The following is a 15438-nucleotide window of genomic DNA, read 5'->3' as shown; positions in this document are numbered from 1 at the left end:
AGATTTTATTTCATAAGACTATCAAAATTACATTAAATTGTGGTATATACTTTTCCCTTTTCAAGTTTTTTTTTAATTATTGTTATCATACAATATTATATTCGTTTCAGGTGTACAACAGCGTGATTAGATAACTGTCTATATAAATTATAACTTATGAAATGATCATCCCAATAAATCTAGTACCCATCTGACACTGTAGTTATTAAATATTACTGACTACATTCCTTATACTATATTTTACATCTCCGTGACTATTCTATAACTCCCAATTTGTACTTCTTAATCTCTTCCCCCTTTTTACCCATCCAACAAAATCCCCTCCCATCTGGCAACCCTCAAAATGTTCTCTGTATCTATGAGTTTGTTTTATTTTTGTTCCTTAGATTCCACATGTAAGTGAAATCATATAGCATTTGTCTTTCTCTGTATGATTTACTCCACTCAGCAAAATACCCTCTAGGTCCATCCATGTTGTTGCAGATGGCAAGATTTCATTCTTTTATTTTTATGGCTGAGTAATATTCCATTGTATATGTGTACCATCTCTTCTTTATCCATTCATCCACTGATGGGACACCCAGGTTGCCTCTATATCCTGGTTATTGTAAATAATGCTGCAATGAATATATGGATGCACATGTTCCTTCAAAATAATATTTCGTGTTTCTTCAGATAATTACCTAGAAGTGGGATTACTGGGACCTTCTTTGTTGTTACAGCCTTTGCCTTAAAGCCTATTTTCTCTGGTGTAAGTATTGCTACCCAGTTTCTTTTTTCATTTTCATGAAGTATCTTTTTCCATCTCTTACTTTCAGTCTGTGTGTCTTTTGATCTGAAATGAACCTCTTATAGGCAGAATATGTAATGGTCTTATTTTCTTATCCATTTAGCAATCTCATCTTTTGATTGGAGCATTTAATTCTTTTTCATTTGAAGTAATTGTTGATATGTAGTTATTGCCATTTTATCATTCATATTTTTGATAGACTTTTTTCTTCTTATTAAATAAGTCTCTCCAACATGTCCTATAATACTGGCTTGGTGGTAATGAACTCCTTTAGCTTCTTCTTGTCTGGGAAGCTCTTTATCTGCCTTTCGATTCTAAATGATAGCTTTGCTGGGTAGAGTAACCTCGGTTGTAGGTCCTTGCTTTTTGTCACTTTATTTCATGCTGATCTCTTCTGGCCTGCAAAGTTTCTGTTGAGAAATCAGCTTATAGTCTTATGGGTGCTCCCTTGTAGGTAACTAATTGCTTTTCTATTGCTGCCTTTAAGATTCTGTCTTTAACCTTTGGCATTTTAATTATGACATGTCTTAGTGTGGGCCTCTTTGGGTTCATCATGTTTGAGACTCTCTGAACTTCCTGGAGTTATATGTCTACTTCCTTAACCAGGTTAGGAAAGTTTTCTGTCATTTCTTCAAATAGGTTTTCAATTTCTTGCTCTCTTTTCCTTCTGATATCCCTGATGTGAATGATTCTATGTTTGATGTTGTACCAGAAGCCCCTTGAACTATCATATTTTTTGGAATTTTTCTTGTTGCTGTTCCTATTGGGTGTTTTCTGCTACCTTACCTAAATCACAAATTCAATCCTCTGCTTCATCTAATCTGTTGATACCCTCTAATGTAGTCTTCATTTCAGTTCTTACATTCTTCATTTCTGAGTGGTTCTTTTTTGTTTTCTATCTCCATTTTTATGTTTTCTATCTCCTTGTTAAAGTTCTGAGTTCATCTACTCTTCCTTTAAGTTCACTGAGCATCCTTATAACCAGTGTTTTGAACTCTACATCTGGTAGATTGCTTGTCTCTCTTCTGTTTAGTTCTTTTTCTGGAGCTTTGTTCTGTTCTTTCATGTGAAACATGTTTGTCTCCTCATTTTGGTTGCCTCCCTGTATTCGTTTCTATGTATTAGGTAGGGCTCCTAAGTCTCCCGGTCTTAATAGAGTGGCTTTATGTAGTAGTGTCCTGTGAGGCCCAGTGGCAGTCTTCTCTGGTCACTTGAGCCAGGTCCCTTATGTGGGCTGTGTGTGCCCTCCAGATGTAGTTCAGCATTGGTTGCTGTCTGTATGTTGATAGCAGGAATTGATGCAAGGACTGGCTGGTAAGGGGCTGACTCTACAGAGGATTCACTTTAGCAGGGCTCTGGCGCCTGCCCAGCCGGCCCTTTGAATATGTCCTCCTCAGATGCAACCCTGGGTGGTGCTCAGACTCTGGTTAAAACTGGCCACTGAGTGTGCCGGCCCAAGGGCCTCCTGGTAGGGGCCCAGCTGCAGGCCAAGTTTAGCAGCAGCCTGGGCACTGCCTGGGGCCACCTGGCAAGAGTCGTCAAGCAATCCATAGATGGCTTGACACCCGTGCTGGCCTTAGAGGTGCCTTGAGAGGCCAAGCCAGAAACTGAGGCTGGCTGCCACTAGTGCCAGCTTTGGAGCTGCTCAGCAAGAGGTATGGGGCACACTAAGGATAGATGCTGCTTTTGTGGGTTTTGTGAACTTTTTAGAAATTTTAGGATAGTATGTAGCAAGACAGGCTGTTTGCATGGAAAAGCCACTGGAAGAAGCTTGGGTGGGCCTGCAAGTCAGGAGGGGCGGGGTCTCAGGGAATCACCTGGGTGGGGCAACCTGCATTAACCAGGTTGATCTGGCACCTCAGATATGGCAGCCACCTGCACCCGATCGTGGGGAGAAAGGAGTGCTCAACAAAGGAACAATGGTTTCTGCCAGCACTTCTGTCTGGATAAAAGCTGCCCCTCCAGCCCTCTTCCTGAAGGCAGACAATTCAGTTCCTCCCTGTATATCCCTGGCACTCCTCAAGCAGCTGCCCCAGTGCTGGAACTCAGAGCGAGCGAGTCCATGTGGGTTCCTTAAGAGGAACATGTGCAACTTCAGCCACCCTGTCTCACTTAGCCACAATCTCCACCGGTTTTCACAGCCAAAGGTTGTGGCGACTTCTCTTCCTGGCACTGGAACCTGGGCTAGGGAGCCCAGTCTGGAGCTGGGACCCTTCACTTTTCCGGGGGGGACCTCTGCAGCCAAGATAGCCCTCCCGATTCTCAACCACCCGTTTCGTGTCTCCACTCCTCCTACCAGTCTCAAGGTGGCCTCTTCTGTATGTCCCCAGTTGTAGGACTTCTGTTCAGCCAGATCTCAGGCGACTCCCAATGATAGCTGTTGTGTAGTTTTGTTGTAATTTTGATGTGGTCATGACAGGAGGCGAGTACTGCGTCTACCCTATCTTGACTGGAAGTCTGGTGACATATACTTTAAAATTCCTTTACTCATATCCTCAAAATCACATGTAGGTTATTAAGAGCCTTCAAATTCTCCATAACTGATGAAAATTCCTAAAGGCAAAGTAAAGACTCAAACCATTGAGAGAAATGTGTCACCTAAAGAGCTCCTTGGATGACCAGGCAGCTCATGTCTGGACCCACCCGGCCTTGCCCAACTGCAGATGGCCATCAGTAACTGGGTGGGGTGAAGAGCATTACCTCAGGTCCGCTTCCAGATCCATGTGGTTTCTCTCTACATAAAACGAATCTGGGCCAGCTAAGCAAGGAATGAATTTCTCCAAATTTTCTTCGGGGTATAGCTGAGATAACTGAAAGAAATGAAAAAGCATAGGAAATATGTCAAAACTCATTTTACAAAACCAGAACTCCTCTAAGAAAAATTTGGGCAAGTACTAGATGGGGACATCTGCTGGCATGATACAAAGCAATAATACTTTGTTATTATTAATAATAGCTACTTTGGGCTTCTATATCCACTTAGGATGTAGAAAGCCACAAAAGAACATCAGGCTCCTTCTATAACACCAGGAAAAAGCTTGATAATCTACACAACCATACCTTTCCTGAGCCTGTCAGAGAGCTGCATTGCAAGCCTACCACCTGAACTGAATTTCAAAAGGGACCTGTCCCTCCGAGGAGAGAGGTCACATTTCCACAGGCTGAGTATGGGCCTGTCAACCAGGAGCCCCAGACACAAGGGGAGTGTGCCCTCATTCTCAAGCTCTCTGCCATAGGCAAGAGACTGTAGAGAACCTCCACAGGTGGCACAGGTGTGAGCTGGGTGCTCCTGGGGTCCGGGAAGGAAACTGTGCTTTTCCCTGGAGCCTTCACTCAATTCAAGGCAAAAGCCCTTAAGCTGATGATAGGGGAGGGACAAGATTGCTCCTGTTGCCAGAGCCCAAGCAAAGACTCTGGGGATGAGCAAAAGAAATACTTTCCTACCTCTGGGGGAGAGGTGGCAAGTCCTGTTGGCACTAGGCCATGAGCAAAGATGCTCTGCTTCTGGGGAAGATACAAGCAAAACCGCTCTGGCCCTGAGGAAGGGGCAAGAAGCCCTCTGAGGCTGAATATCCCACACCAGCACAAAGCAGAGGTCAGCTGCTGCTGGGAAAGGAGGGTACAGGGATGCTGAGAAAGCCCTTGCCAAAGGCCTTGTACCTGAGCCTGAGGCTGGACCAAGACAATGGAGAATCCCTCTCACCCCCACCATAAGACCATCACCAGGAAATAAGTAACAGCTGTTTCCCATTTAGGGGTGTATGTGAGAGGTCAAGAGGGTAGGGAGACCCCCCCTCCAAGCCATAGGCACACAGGATAGCTGAAAGCTGAGCATGAAGCAAGACCATTGAGAAGAACCTTCTTATACTCCAGGCCTCACTCAGGCAGTCTTCTGCTAGAGGAACCTGAAGCCTGTGGTGCACTGAAGATAACCACAGCAAAAAGAAAACCAAACCCAGTTCAACTCCTGACTGGATCAACCTGAAGACCCCACCAATGGCCTGACACAGCAGTAGCATGCCCATTTCCATGCATAATACTGTTTCCTTCCATGTTTTCTAAATATGATGTCTACCATTCTACTGAAAATTGCAAGACATACGAAAATAATAATAATAATGAGGGAGAATAAAAAAAACTATCGTCAAGATAATCATTAGACTCAAAACTAACCAAGATGCTGGAATTATCTGACAGGGACTTTAAAATAACTATGATTAACATACTAAAGGATATAGTTTTAAAAAATGCATGAACAAATGGGAAATGTCTGCAGAGATGGAAACTTCACTAAATGACATGTCAAATAGAAAAGCTGGGGGAAAAAAGATAACAAGAAAACCATGGTATTAGAGATGAAGAAGAATTCAGCAAATTCAACAGACTCATCAGCAGCCTGGGCAGATAAGGAGAAACATCAGTAAACTGGAAGATAGGGCAATGGAAATTATCTAAACTGAAATAGAGTGAAAAGAGTTAAGAAAAACAAAACAAGCACGCAAGAGCGGCAGACTATCAAAGGCCTAAGTACATGTAAGTCACAGGAGACATGAGAGCGAATGGGGCAGAAGAAATGTTTGAACAGATAATGGACAAGAATTTCACAAAATTAATAAAAGATAGCAAACCAAATAATCCAGGAATGCCAGAGAACCCGAAGCTGGGTGAATATTAGCCACTGTAAACACCCAGACAAAAGACCAATGAAAGGTCAAAGTTCCCATCAGCACCAGCAAGTCCAGAGGACGTGTTTTTTCTTTCTAACAAAATGAAGCTAGAAAAAAAAGAGGAAATTTAGTGTTCTAAATGTTATGTTACAGAGGAAAAGTGAACTTGAGGGAGGATCACTAATCCTAGAAAGCATGGCACAGTGGTGTTCTTCAATGTCTAACAGGCCAAAAAGATAGGCAGAATCAAACAATTTCCTGTGCAAGCTTTTAAAATAGGATCCATCAACAGGATTTTCTCCTATAGGATTATATCCTTGATTTTATAATAAAAATGTCAGATTCACTTTGGAGACATTTTAGATACATGTGTAGGTATGTAAATATATATGCATGCACATGCACGTGTACATGTAGGTAAAAAGGTATTTATTTAGTAGTGGAATCTTTTGTTCAAATGATATTTATTGAATCAATTTAAAAATGAACAGGAAAATCCAACATGTAAAACAGGTAAAGATGGGACTAAGTGAAATCTCTGACCTTTGACCCTCCCGTGTGTGCCTCTCTCCTACCTCTGCTGAAGAGTAACCAAACCAAACCAAACCCAACCCAACCCAACCCCCTTGGTCATCTGTGCATTTCCATCTTCTGCCTCATCTCAGTCTCAACAATCAGGAGTACAGACTGTGACATCGAGGACCATGTGTTTATTGTCATGCACCCTTTTAGATGTAGATCTTGGCTATCCTGTGGACAGGCACAGCATTCACTGAAATTACTCTGCAATATTATCAACAGGGGAACGAGAGCCTTCTTATTCTTATAAGAGCCCTTAATTACCTTACCTTTGAAATAAATTCAGTCACTTCAGAGGAAGATTTGGTTACTGATGTAACTGAAGAGTCAGACCACAAGACCTTAAAAACAAACAAATAAACAAACCTTAAAAACAGACACCACATATGTAATTCATAGCACACCTGTCCAGGCATTCTTCACTGGCACAGGGGCCATGAGCACAACGAGCCCTAGTGTATTGCACACCTTGTAAACAGAGCATTTACACATCCCTTGACTTGTTAAGAGAAACAGCATTTACTCAGGTGCATTCAAGCTTAACTTCGTGTTATGTGCAATTATTCAATGATCACCAAATTACTCAAGCATGGAGTCAAGGCTTGCTCTTCAAAGTTCTAACAAGTCACTGACAATCTTGACTGTGACACCAGCATATATCATCCTCAAGTGGACCTGCTCTTCTTAGGTCAATGTACATGACTTTGGACGTGGAATTAAGAAGTTACCATACATGAGCCCATGCATCCACACAGTAAATGCTTATGTGTGTCCCTGCCCTCAGGAATCTGACAGAATTGGGGGCCTTGTGGAAGTCAATCCATGACAACTGGCCGGGGCATCATTACTGAAGAGCGGAGAAAACATTCCATTGGCAGTGGGGCAGGGGGTGATATGTAGAAAGAATCTGGAGAGAAAGTATCAGAAGGGCTTTCTGGAAGACATTCTACAACATCTGGTATACCGAATACCCGACTATATATACAGCTGTTTTTCCTTGCCTACACATATGACAGAAGGTAGTTTTATTTCATTACTTTGTAAATGTCAGTCTCCCCAAATGTTCTATAAGCTCCATGGGGTAGAGGGCTGTATCTTTTTCCTCAGTTTTCTCCCCGTGTCTCATAATGTTTCCACGTAAGGTGCTAAGTGAACATGAGGGGAGGGAGAGATAGCACCTATATCCATCAGAGAGGGCTTTTTCTGCATAAGAAAAGCATGGGCTGAATTCAGAAGGGCAAGTAAGAAGTCTGCTAAAGGAATGAGAAAGACAGAGTGGGAAGAGAGAGGGGCAGGGCCAGAACAAGGATTAAACCGTAAAATAGGAACTTTACCCTAAAATTCAGAAGAAGCCATTGGAGGATTTCAAGTCAGGACATAAAATAACCAAATGTATTTTATTACCAAAATTAAAGAAAAAAAGCATTATAGTTACACTAATTTAGAGCAAATAGAGCTTGGAGGTATAAAAAATTCCTCTGCTCTCCCTCTGCCTACCATAAACCGTGTGTGCTGGCCTTGGCCTGGAAGGGCTGCCATCTTCTCCGTCAAGTGCTGAAATTCACACGAGTCTTTTTCTATTTCAGTAGTTGTCACACCACACAAAAATTACTAAGGCGTCTGTTTCATCAAGCTCCCATAAAATACAAGCTAACTGAAGAAAGGGACCCATTTCTTTATCTTTGAATTCCCAAACCCTACAGGAATTCACCACCAAGGCAAGCACTGGCATTCTTCGAATAAACGTGGCTTGCCATCCAAAATCTACCTACACTAAAATGAAAATACCCAAACTGTTTTTCTCTCTGAAATAATCAAATCTTACAACAATATTAAAAAGCATTTTGGGGGAACAAGCTGCTACCCACACAAAATACCAGTACTACCTATGATTAAAGGCGAAAACTTTCTCGTCATTAGATGTTTGACGCTGTTAACATCTTGTGTTTTTCAAAGCAAAAGATGTTATGGAAAATTTCTCTTTTCCCTACAATTCTTATACTATAACAACCTGTTTCTAATTTGAATTTTTTTTTTCCTTCCACATTCACACTGCATGAATGTATCCTAACCCAACTAAACGTGAAATTCAACATTCAAATAGTAGACCATTTTATGTTGTAACAGACATCTGTGTCCCCAACAATTATGTACTTGAAATAGGTACAACTATCCTAGGTTGTCTGCTCCTGATGTGTTTTTCTTTTACTTCCAGATGGAGTTGATATTTTGACCGAAGGCAGACAGGAAGCAAGGACTGGAAAGGAGCTCACTTACAGGCTGAGTCCAGCACCACTGCACCCCGGAGAGGATGCAGGCTTACTACACATTCACCCCTGCCTTGCCTGCCAACCCATTCCTTTGCATCAGAGGAAAGAACAGGCCCTAGAGCGGTGTGGATACTAGACAACAGCCTCACTACACACCACATGCTAGAGGTACACATGTCCCATCAAATCCAAGGTGGCATCGACTACAAGCTACTCCATTGTTTTATGTACCACCAAGAAAACATATTGCCAATCGAATTATGGCACAGTATTTTCCTAGCACTTACTCAAAGAGCTACTTGGCCTTACTGAGACAGATTTTAACGTATCTTAAGCATACACAAAGAGCAAAACATGCACAAGATAGATATATACTTAGGATTTCTTCACACTTAGAGTCTAATTCCTGTGACTCACTTTTCACCTCAGTTCTCAACATTAGTATTTTTCCATACAGCATCACTCTCTGGAGCACATGGAGCAGCATTTCCTTCACTTTGCACAGGAATTGTCTCAGCCAGAGGCCCCAGCCCACTGCTCACACCACACCCATAAGGTAAGCAGGAGACCCAGCACCATGAGACCTACTGCCAGGCCCATGAGATACCCCAAGCCAACCATGAAGATGGGCAAAGCAGTCACAGAGAACAAGGCCGTGTAGAGGAAGCACAGACCACATACAGAGAAGAAAACTTTTTAAAAACAAACTATCATTAATATTCTCAGTGTTAACTAAGAGAAGAAAGCAGAGCCAAGAACAGTATGCAATGAAAAATGAACTGTCACAGAACAAGTGTTCTTTGAAAATTAAAAACAGGATAACAGAAGTGAAAAATTCAATTAACAAGATGGAAGGTGAGGTAATTGTCCATAAAGCAGATCAAAAAGAAATCAAAGAAAATAGAGGAAAAAATAAAAACAAAAGACCAGTCTTAATGTCCAACATGCAGACAACAGGGGTTCCCAAACAAGAAAACAAAGAAAAATGGAGCAGAGGAAATCAAAAGAAATGATTCACGAAAATGTCCCACATTTTAGATTAAAAGGGCCCATTCTCAGCACATGATAAACAGAGACCTACAACAAGCATACATCTGAGAAACGTGCAAACACTTGGTACTAAGAAAATCCTAAAAACTGCTAGAGACTGTAAAACAGGCCACAGCACAGGATCAGGAACCAGAACAATTCCTGCTTCCCACAGGCAACAATGAAAGACGGTCAATAAGCAGTGCTTTCAAATTCCTAAGAAAAAAGATGTCCAACCTAGAACTGTATTCTCAGTCACCTTCCAGATATGAAAAGTCTCCTAAACTACCTCCCAAGTATGCTTTCTAATAAGTGACCAGAGCAACTACTAAAACTAGGACCAACTTAAAACAAAAGATGACCTAAGACCCAATAACAGGAGACCGGAGCTAGGAAGGAACCTCCAGGTAATGATGAGAGCTGCTTAACAGACTGAAGATCTCAAGTCCAGGTCAAAGCAGAGCCACAGCTCCAAAGATGAAACCGATGGGATCCTGGGCACAACTGAACTCAGTGAGAGGAGTTTTAGACACTCAGGGAAAACCTTAAGGGTGAAGCTGTTTTTCTAAGTACTTGTCCCAGAGCAAAAAAACAAACACTTAACTCCAGGGAAAACAAAATGTTGGAAAGGAAAAATACTAAGCATACACTATTTGGCTTCACAAGTTTATCAACAAACTTCACATAGTCACACTAATTATCATACAACCACTGAGGCATATATCAAAAGAAACAGTTCCCTGTGACTCCTGGCAATGTATGCAAAATTACTGAGCTCTAAACTCTGCACATATATAGCTGATGAAAACAAAAACTAAATTTAAAAAAAAATTGTTGCCAAGACTCATCCTTTGCTAAGTGATAAAATATTCAGAACAGTTAATATTATTTGAGATGAAAACATAGATTTTTAAAGATATAGCATTAAACTAATGTAACATCTAGGTTCTTAAGGAAAAATGACAAAAATAATTTTTTTTAAAATTTTTAGTGTTCTATAGTTCTTTTTAAGTCAATAAAATTCCACAATCTAATAGGTGTTTCCAGGGCTTAGGTAGTCTTTTGATGTTTTTTTCCTCCCTGTCCTGCATGTGTAATAAGTAAACATTTTTTATTAAAAAAAAAAAGTTTTAGTTATTCCAATTTCTCAACAGTGAATGTGGAAAAGCTGCTAAGATTTGGATATTTCACATGTACATAGTTAACCTAATTTTATATTTTAAAAGATTCTGTCACTTGCTTCCTGTATACTGATTTTGTTTCCTCAGTAACTAGTAACTAGCAATTATAACTTCAAAAACAAAACCAACTCCGTGGAAAAGAACAGGAAACTCAAACTCCTATTTGTAGTACATTTGTATATCTTGAAATCATCTTTATCTGCTTATGTCTTCCTATAAAAGAGTAACCTTTCATTTGTATCCTGGAAAACAATGAAACAAAAATTAAAACTAGAGATAAGGCTGAGAAAGTTGATGGGAGCAGAGAGTCCCTGATTTCTCCCTGAATAAGTGAAGGCTTTCAGGAAAAAAAAAAAAGTTTCTTTGAGTCTTCCTATACTGTTAGCAATAGACTGTCAACATCTCATTGACGTATGGCAGACACTCCTAATAAGATTTTTTATTGTTCTGGTCAGAGTATAATACCCATTTCCATATACAAAGCACAACCTATTTTAAGGACAATTTATTTAATCTTCATTTATTAGGATTCAATGGACAAAAGGAAGGGTTTAATCGGCAGGCAATTTTTTAAAAAAGTTTTAAGTTATAACTGACAGTGAGCTGCACATATTTAAAGAGCACAATTTGATGTTTGGACATATGTACATACCCATGGTGAAGCCATCATTCCAATCAATATAATAATAAACCTATCTATCACCTACAAAAGTTTCATCTTGCCCCTCCCCCAGAAGCCACTGATCTGCTGTCACTGTAGTTTGCATTTTTCTAGAATTTTATGTAAATGAACTCATACAGTACATACTCATATTTTGGTGTGTGTGTGGGGTCTGGTTTCTTTCTCACAGCATAATTATTTGAGTTTCATCCATACTGATGGGTATATCAATAGCTCACTCCTTTTTACTTTGAGTAGTATTCCACTGTATGGGTATGATATCATAGAGTCTGTTTATCCATTCTCCTGTGGATGAATATTTGGGGTGTTACAAATAAAGCTGTTATGAATATCCATGTACAAATCTTTGTATGAATATATGTTTTCATTTCCTTTGGGTACATACCTAGGAGTGAAACTGATGCGTCATATTTTAGGGATATATTTTAACTTTTTAAAAAAATGCCAAACTGTTTTCCAAAGTACTTGTACCATTTACATTCCCAGTGTAGGAGAGTTCCAGTTCTTCCACAAATCTGTCAACACTTGGTATGATTAGTCTTTTTAAATTCTGCCCACTCTAATAAGCATCTAGTATTATCTCACTGTGGCTTTAACTGATATTTTCCTAATAACTAATGATGCTGAACATCTGTTCACCTGTGCTCTTTGCCATTCATACATCTTCTTTGGTGAAGTATCTGTTCAACCCAATAAAAGGCTCATTTTTTATTGGGTTGTTTTCTTATTATTGAGTTTGAGAGTTCATTATATATTTTGAATACAAATCCTTTATCAGACATGTAATTTGCAACTATTTTCTCCTAGTTTGTGCCTTGTCTTTTCATTTTCTTAACAGTGCCTTTCGAAGAGCACTATTTTAAATTTTGATGAAGTCTTATTTATTTTGTCTTTTATGGATATTTTTGGTACTGTATTCAAAAATACCTTTGCATTGTTTAAGTCGCAAAGTTTTATCATATGCTTTCTTCTAGAAGTTTTGTAGTTTTAGGTTCTACATTTAAGTCTATAATCAATTCTGCGTTAATTTCTGTATAAGAGGTAAGATTTGGTCATGGTTTATCATTATTATTATTTTTTGCATACGGATGTCTATTCCAGAACTGTTTGTTTTGGAAACATCCTTTCTTTATTGAACTGCCTTTGAACCTTCTTCAAAAATCAATGGACTATTTACATGTGAGTCTAGTTCTGGACTCTGTTCTGTTCGGATCAATGCCTCGACCCTTTCAGCAATGCCACCGTGTCAGGATTCCTGTAGTTTAACAGTAAGTCTTGAAACCAGGTAGTGTGAGTCTTTCAACTTTTTTCTTCTTTTCCAAATTATCTTGAATATTCTGTAGTTCTTTCCAGATAATTTAGAATCAATTTGTTGATTTCTAAAACAGAAAACTCCTACTGGGATTTATTTTTGAGGGAGTCATTAAGATGATGGAAAGTTTTTAAGTTTAAAGATATGTAAAGTCGCCATCTTATCCTGCTGCCTATCAGTCTCACTCTTTATACAGCTATAGGATCCGATGACAAGTGAAATGTCAGGAGCTACACCACCATAAGGTTAATTCCACTTTTCTTACATGTGAATAATATGAAACAGCTGCTTATTTAAGAGAAGAGTATAACTCGCCAGCACAAAACAAACACAGTTTAAGCTGCACATATGAATAGTGTTTTGTAAGTAAGATGATTTTTTCAAATGTTTTTATCTTTCCTTTGTGCCTTGAATACCATCCAACAAATGTTTACAGTTTAGACTGTAAAGTCCTTGGGGCACATCAAGTTAGTACTCCTAAAGAACAGCTAGTTGACTGCTGGGTAGTGAAGGATTCCTAAATGCACAAATACTTTTATCAGTTATCACATCAGGAAAAGTCAAGCTTTTCAGACAACTGAAGCTTTTTCTTTAAGCATTAAAACACTTCAGCTTTACCGTTTGTTGCAGAAACTTCTTAAAACAAACATCTAACCTCATGTGACACTCGTCAGTGTCAACACTAAGCAACAGTCCCTAGTCTAGTGCAGCAACCTCAGAGCTGTGAATGGCCTGGAGGCCGATGGCGCCATGCTCCTTTTGGAGTTGTCCAGCTTGCTTTCAAAGGTCTCTGTGTGGGCTGGCCTGCTGCTTCCTCCCCCTCTTGATCATAACTCCCTCCTCCAGGGAGAGGCCACGAGAGGCCAAGTGTCTATTTTGCCAAAGCTCATTTCTTTAGCAGGAGGCTGCAGGCAGTCACATTGCACACAGTTTCTTCATTTGACACTGCACAAATACAATTCTCGGCCACTGAGGACAGAGGCGAATCAAAGCCAAGATCATCAGAAGGGCTGTGAGTGGGGCTGACTACCTCAGGAACACTCCATGCTCATCAGTTTCCCAAATGTGCAGTCCCTATACAGGCAGACAATTGTCATCAGCCCCTCAGGAGAGACCTGACAGTGAGAAACAGAGAGTAGAAGGGAAGAGACATGCCCAGGGTTCCAGGGACTTGCTGGGCTCTAGACCCCTAGGAGGCCTAGAAGATGCTGTGATTTCAAGAGTCTCCAGTTATTGAGATTTGGGTGATGGTGGCAAATTTAATATTCTCCAAAATCTAACATAAGTTCTTCTCGTACATTTTGAAAAGACATCTCTAGCTTAACAACTGATTCTCATGATGCAGTACCTTCCAAATCAAATGAAGATTTTATCCTTTTAGTAGAGAAAGTATTTAAAGTACTTCGATGTAGATATACTCTTTGACAAACTAGTAAACTGCACATGCTATATGCACTAGATACTAACCAGAACCTTTTATTCCTGAGAATATTTCCCAATAATGCAGGAAGCAGATTTTCCTTATCAATCAGTTTTCAGGCACGTGGTCAAAGGAGAACCTCACCCAATATGATGGGAGAGTAACAGAACCTTGAGGACAGGGCCTGCCAGAATACATTTCCCAGCCTCTTCCGCAGCTAAGCGGGACCAAGAGACTAAGTTCTGGTCAACAAAACATGAGCAGAAGTGTCTGGTGGCTACTTTTAGCAAAGTTCCTTAAAAGAAAAATAAAACTTTCCCCCTCCTCTTCATTCTGCTACCTGGGAGGAAAATGTGAGGACAGGAGCCCTAGTTGCCATCTTGGGCAATGAGGCTAAGGTTCACCTCGTAGGGCTGCCAAAGGAGGGAGCCTGGGCCCTAAGGATTTTAGGGAGCACAACTGCCATGCCAGCACCAAGCTGCCTCCCTGTATATGCCAACGTTAAGCCACTGTTATTGAGGGTCTCTAATCCTAATACAGTGTCTCGATTTTCACGATTCTCCACTTTACCCAACTTGGGTAATAAACTACCAGCAGCTGAGCATATCAGTCTAGAGAATGTTCACCATACAGACCAAGGAGCTTTTGTCATCTAGTAGGTACAGAACAGCAGCTTGTGTTGGCCAGCTTTTACTATATCAGATTCTGTGCTGAGTGCTTTGAAGAGATTATCTCATTTAATTCTGTCCCCCCGCAAAACCTTCCTCCTTTACTAACTATAGAGGTGTTGGGGTACAGAGTTCAGCATTGTCCTTGTCACATGGCTAATAGGGATAGAACTGGACTGTTAACTCCAGCCCATCCCCCTCATGAAGGTCACCAAGGTCAGGGGGTGAGCACCCTGCAGGCTGAAAGTCTTGTCTTAGCGATGGCCCACCCATGGTCTCAGCCCCAGCTTTCTATCTCCCAAAGCACCATCAGTGCTTTGCAAAAAGGCTTGTCTGTTATTTAAATAAATAAGAGTATGTATTAACAGTAAATATTTTCTTCCTATCCCTTAGAGGAAAAAAGGGAAAAAAATTTAGCATCTTACCTCAAAGGAACATTCAACATTTCTTTCATTTTTTTTGTGTGATAATCCCTTCAGGTCTATCTTTTCAACACTCACTGTAAAAGTGAAAAAAAAAAAGAACAAAAAAAATCACAAAATTATAAAAATGAAATAAAACCTTAAAGTACATATTAGTTAGCATTTCATATTTTAGCAATTTTAAAAATAAGGCTTTCATCATCCAGTGCTGCTCAGTCTCTTCTGTGATGTGTTCACCTGGAATGAGAGACTTAAGAGGAAGGCAAAAAGCTGTCATGCTCAGGAATGGAGGGTGAATTTAAAAGCAAAGCAGGAAAAACAGACAAAATAAATACAAATCACAGAAAAGGAAGAGAACAGTGCTTGAAAGGAGAACATGAATTTATCTGAATGCATGAGAGTAACAACTCTCTAACTG

The 15438-nt window shown here is 40.2% G+C and overlaps 1 protein-coding gene across 2 annotated transcripts in view; it reads right to left on the bottom strand.

The window, feature by feature from the left end:
* The window catches only part of ZCCHC14 (zinc finger CCHC-type containing 14), a 60777-nt gene that overhangs the window by 11151 nt on the left and 34188 nt on the right, over positions 1-15438 (bottom strand). For both annotated transcript variants that reach the window (XM_039888717.1, XM_039888716.1), the window contains exons 3-5: positions 15024-15097; positions 6306-6377; positions 3491-3600 (exon numbers count right to left, since the gene is read on the bottom strand). In XM_039888717.1, coding sequence (XP_039744651.1) covers positions 3491-3600; positions 6306-6377; positions 15024-15097 — 256 coding nt within the window. The remainder of the gene's footprint in view (positions 1-3490; positions 3601-6305; positions 6378-15023; positions 15098-15438) is intronic.

This window comes from Pteropus medius, unplaced genomic scaffold, assembly GCF_902729225.1.
Source record: "Pteropus medius unplaced genomic scaffold, Ma_sr-lr_union100, whole genome shotgun sequence".
NCBI lineage: Eukaryota > Metazoa > Chordata > Mammalia > Chiroptera > Pteropodidae > Pteropus > Pteropus medius.
Note: the sequence above shows the minus strand (reverse complement) of the source record. Positions and strands in the feature narration are given on the sequence as shown.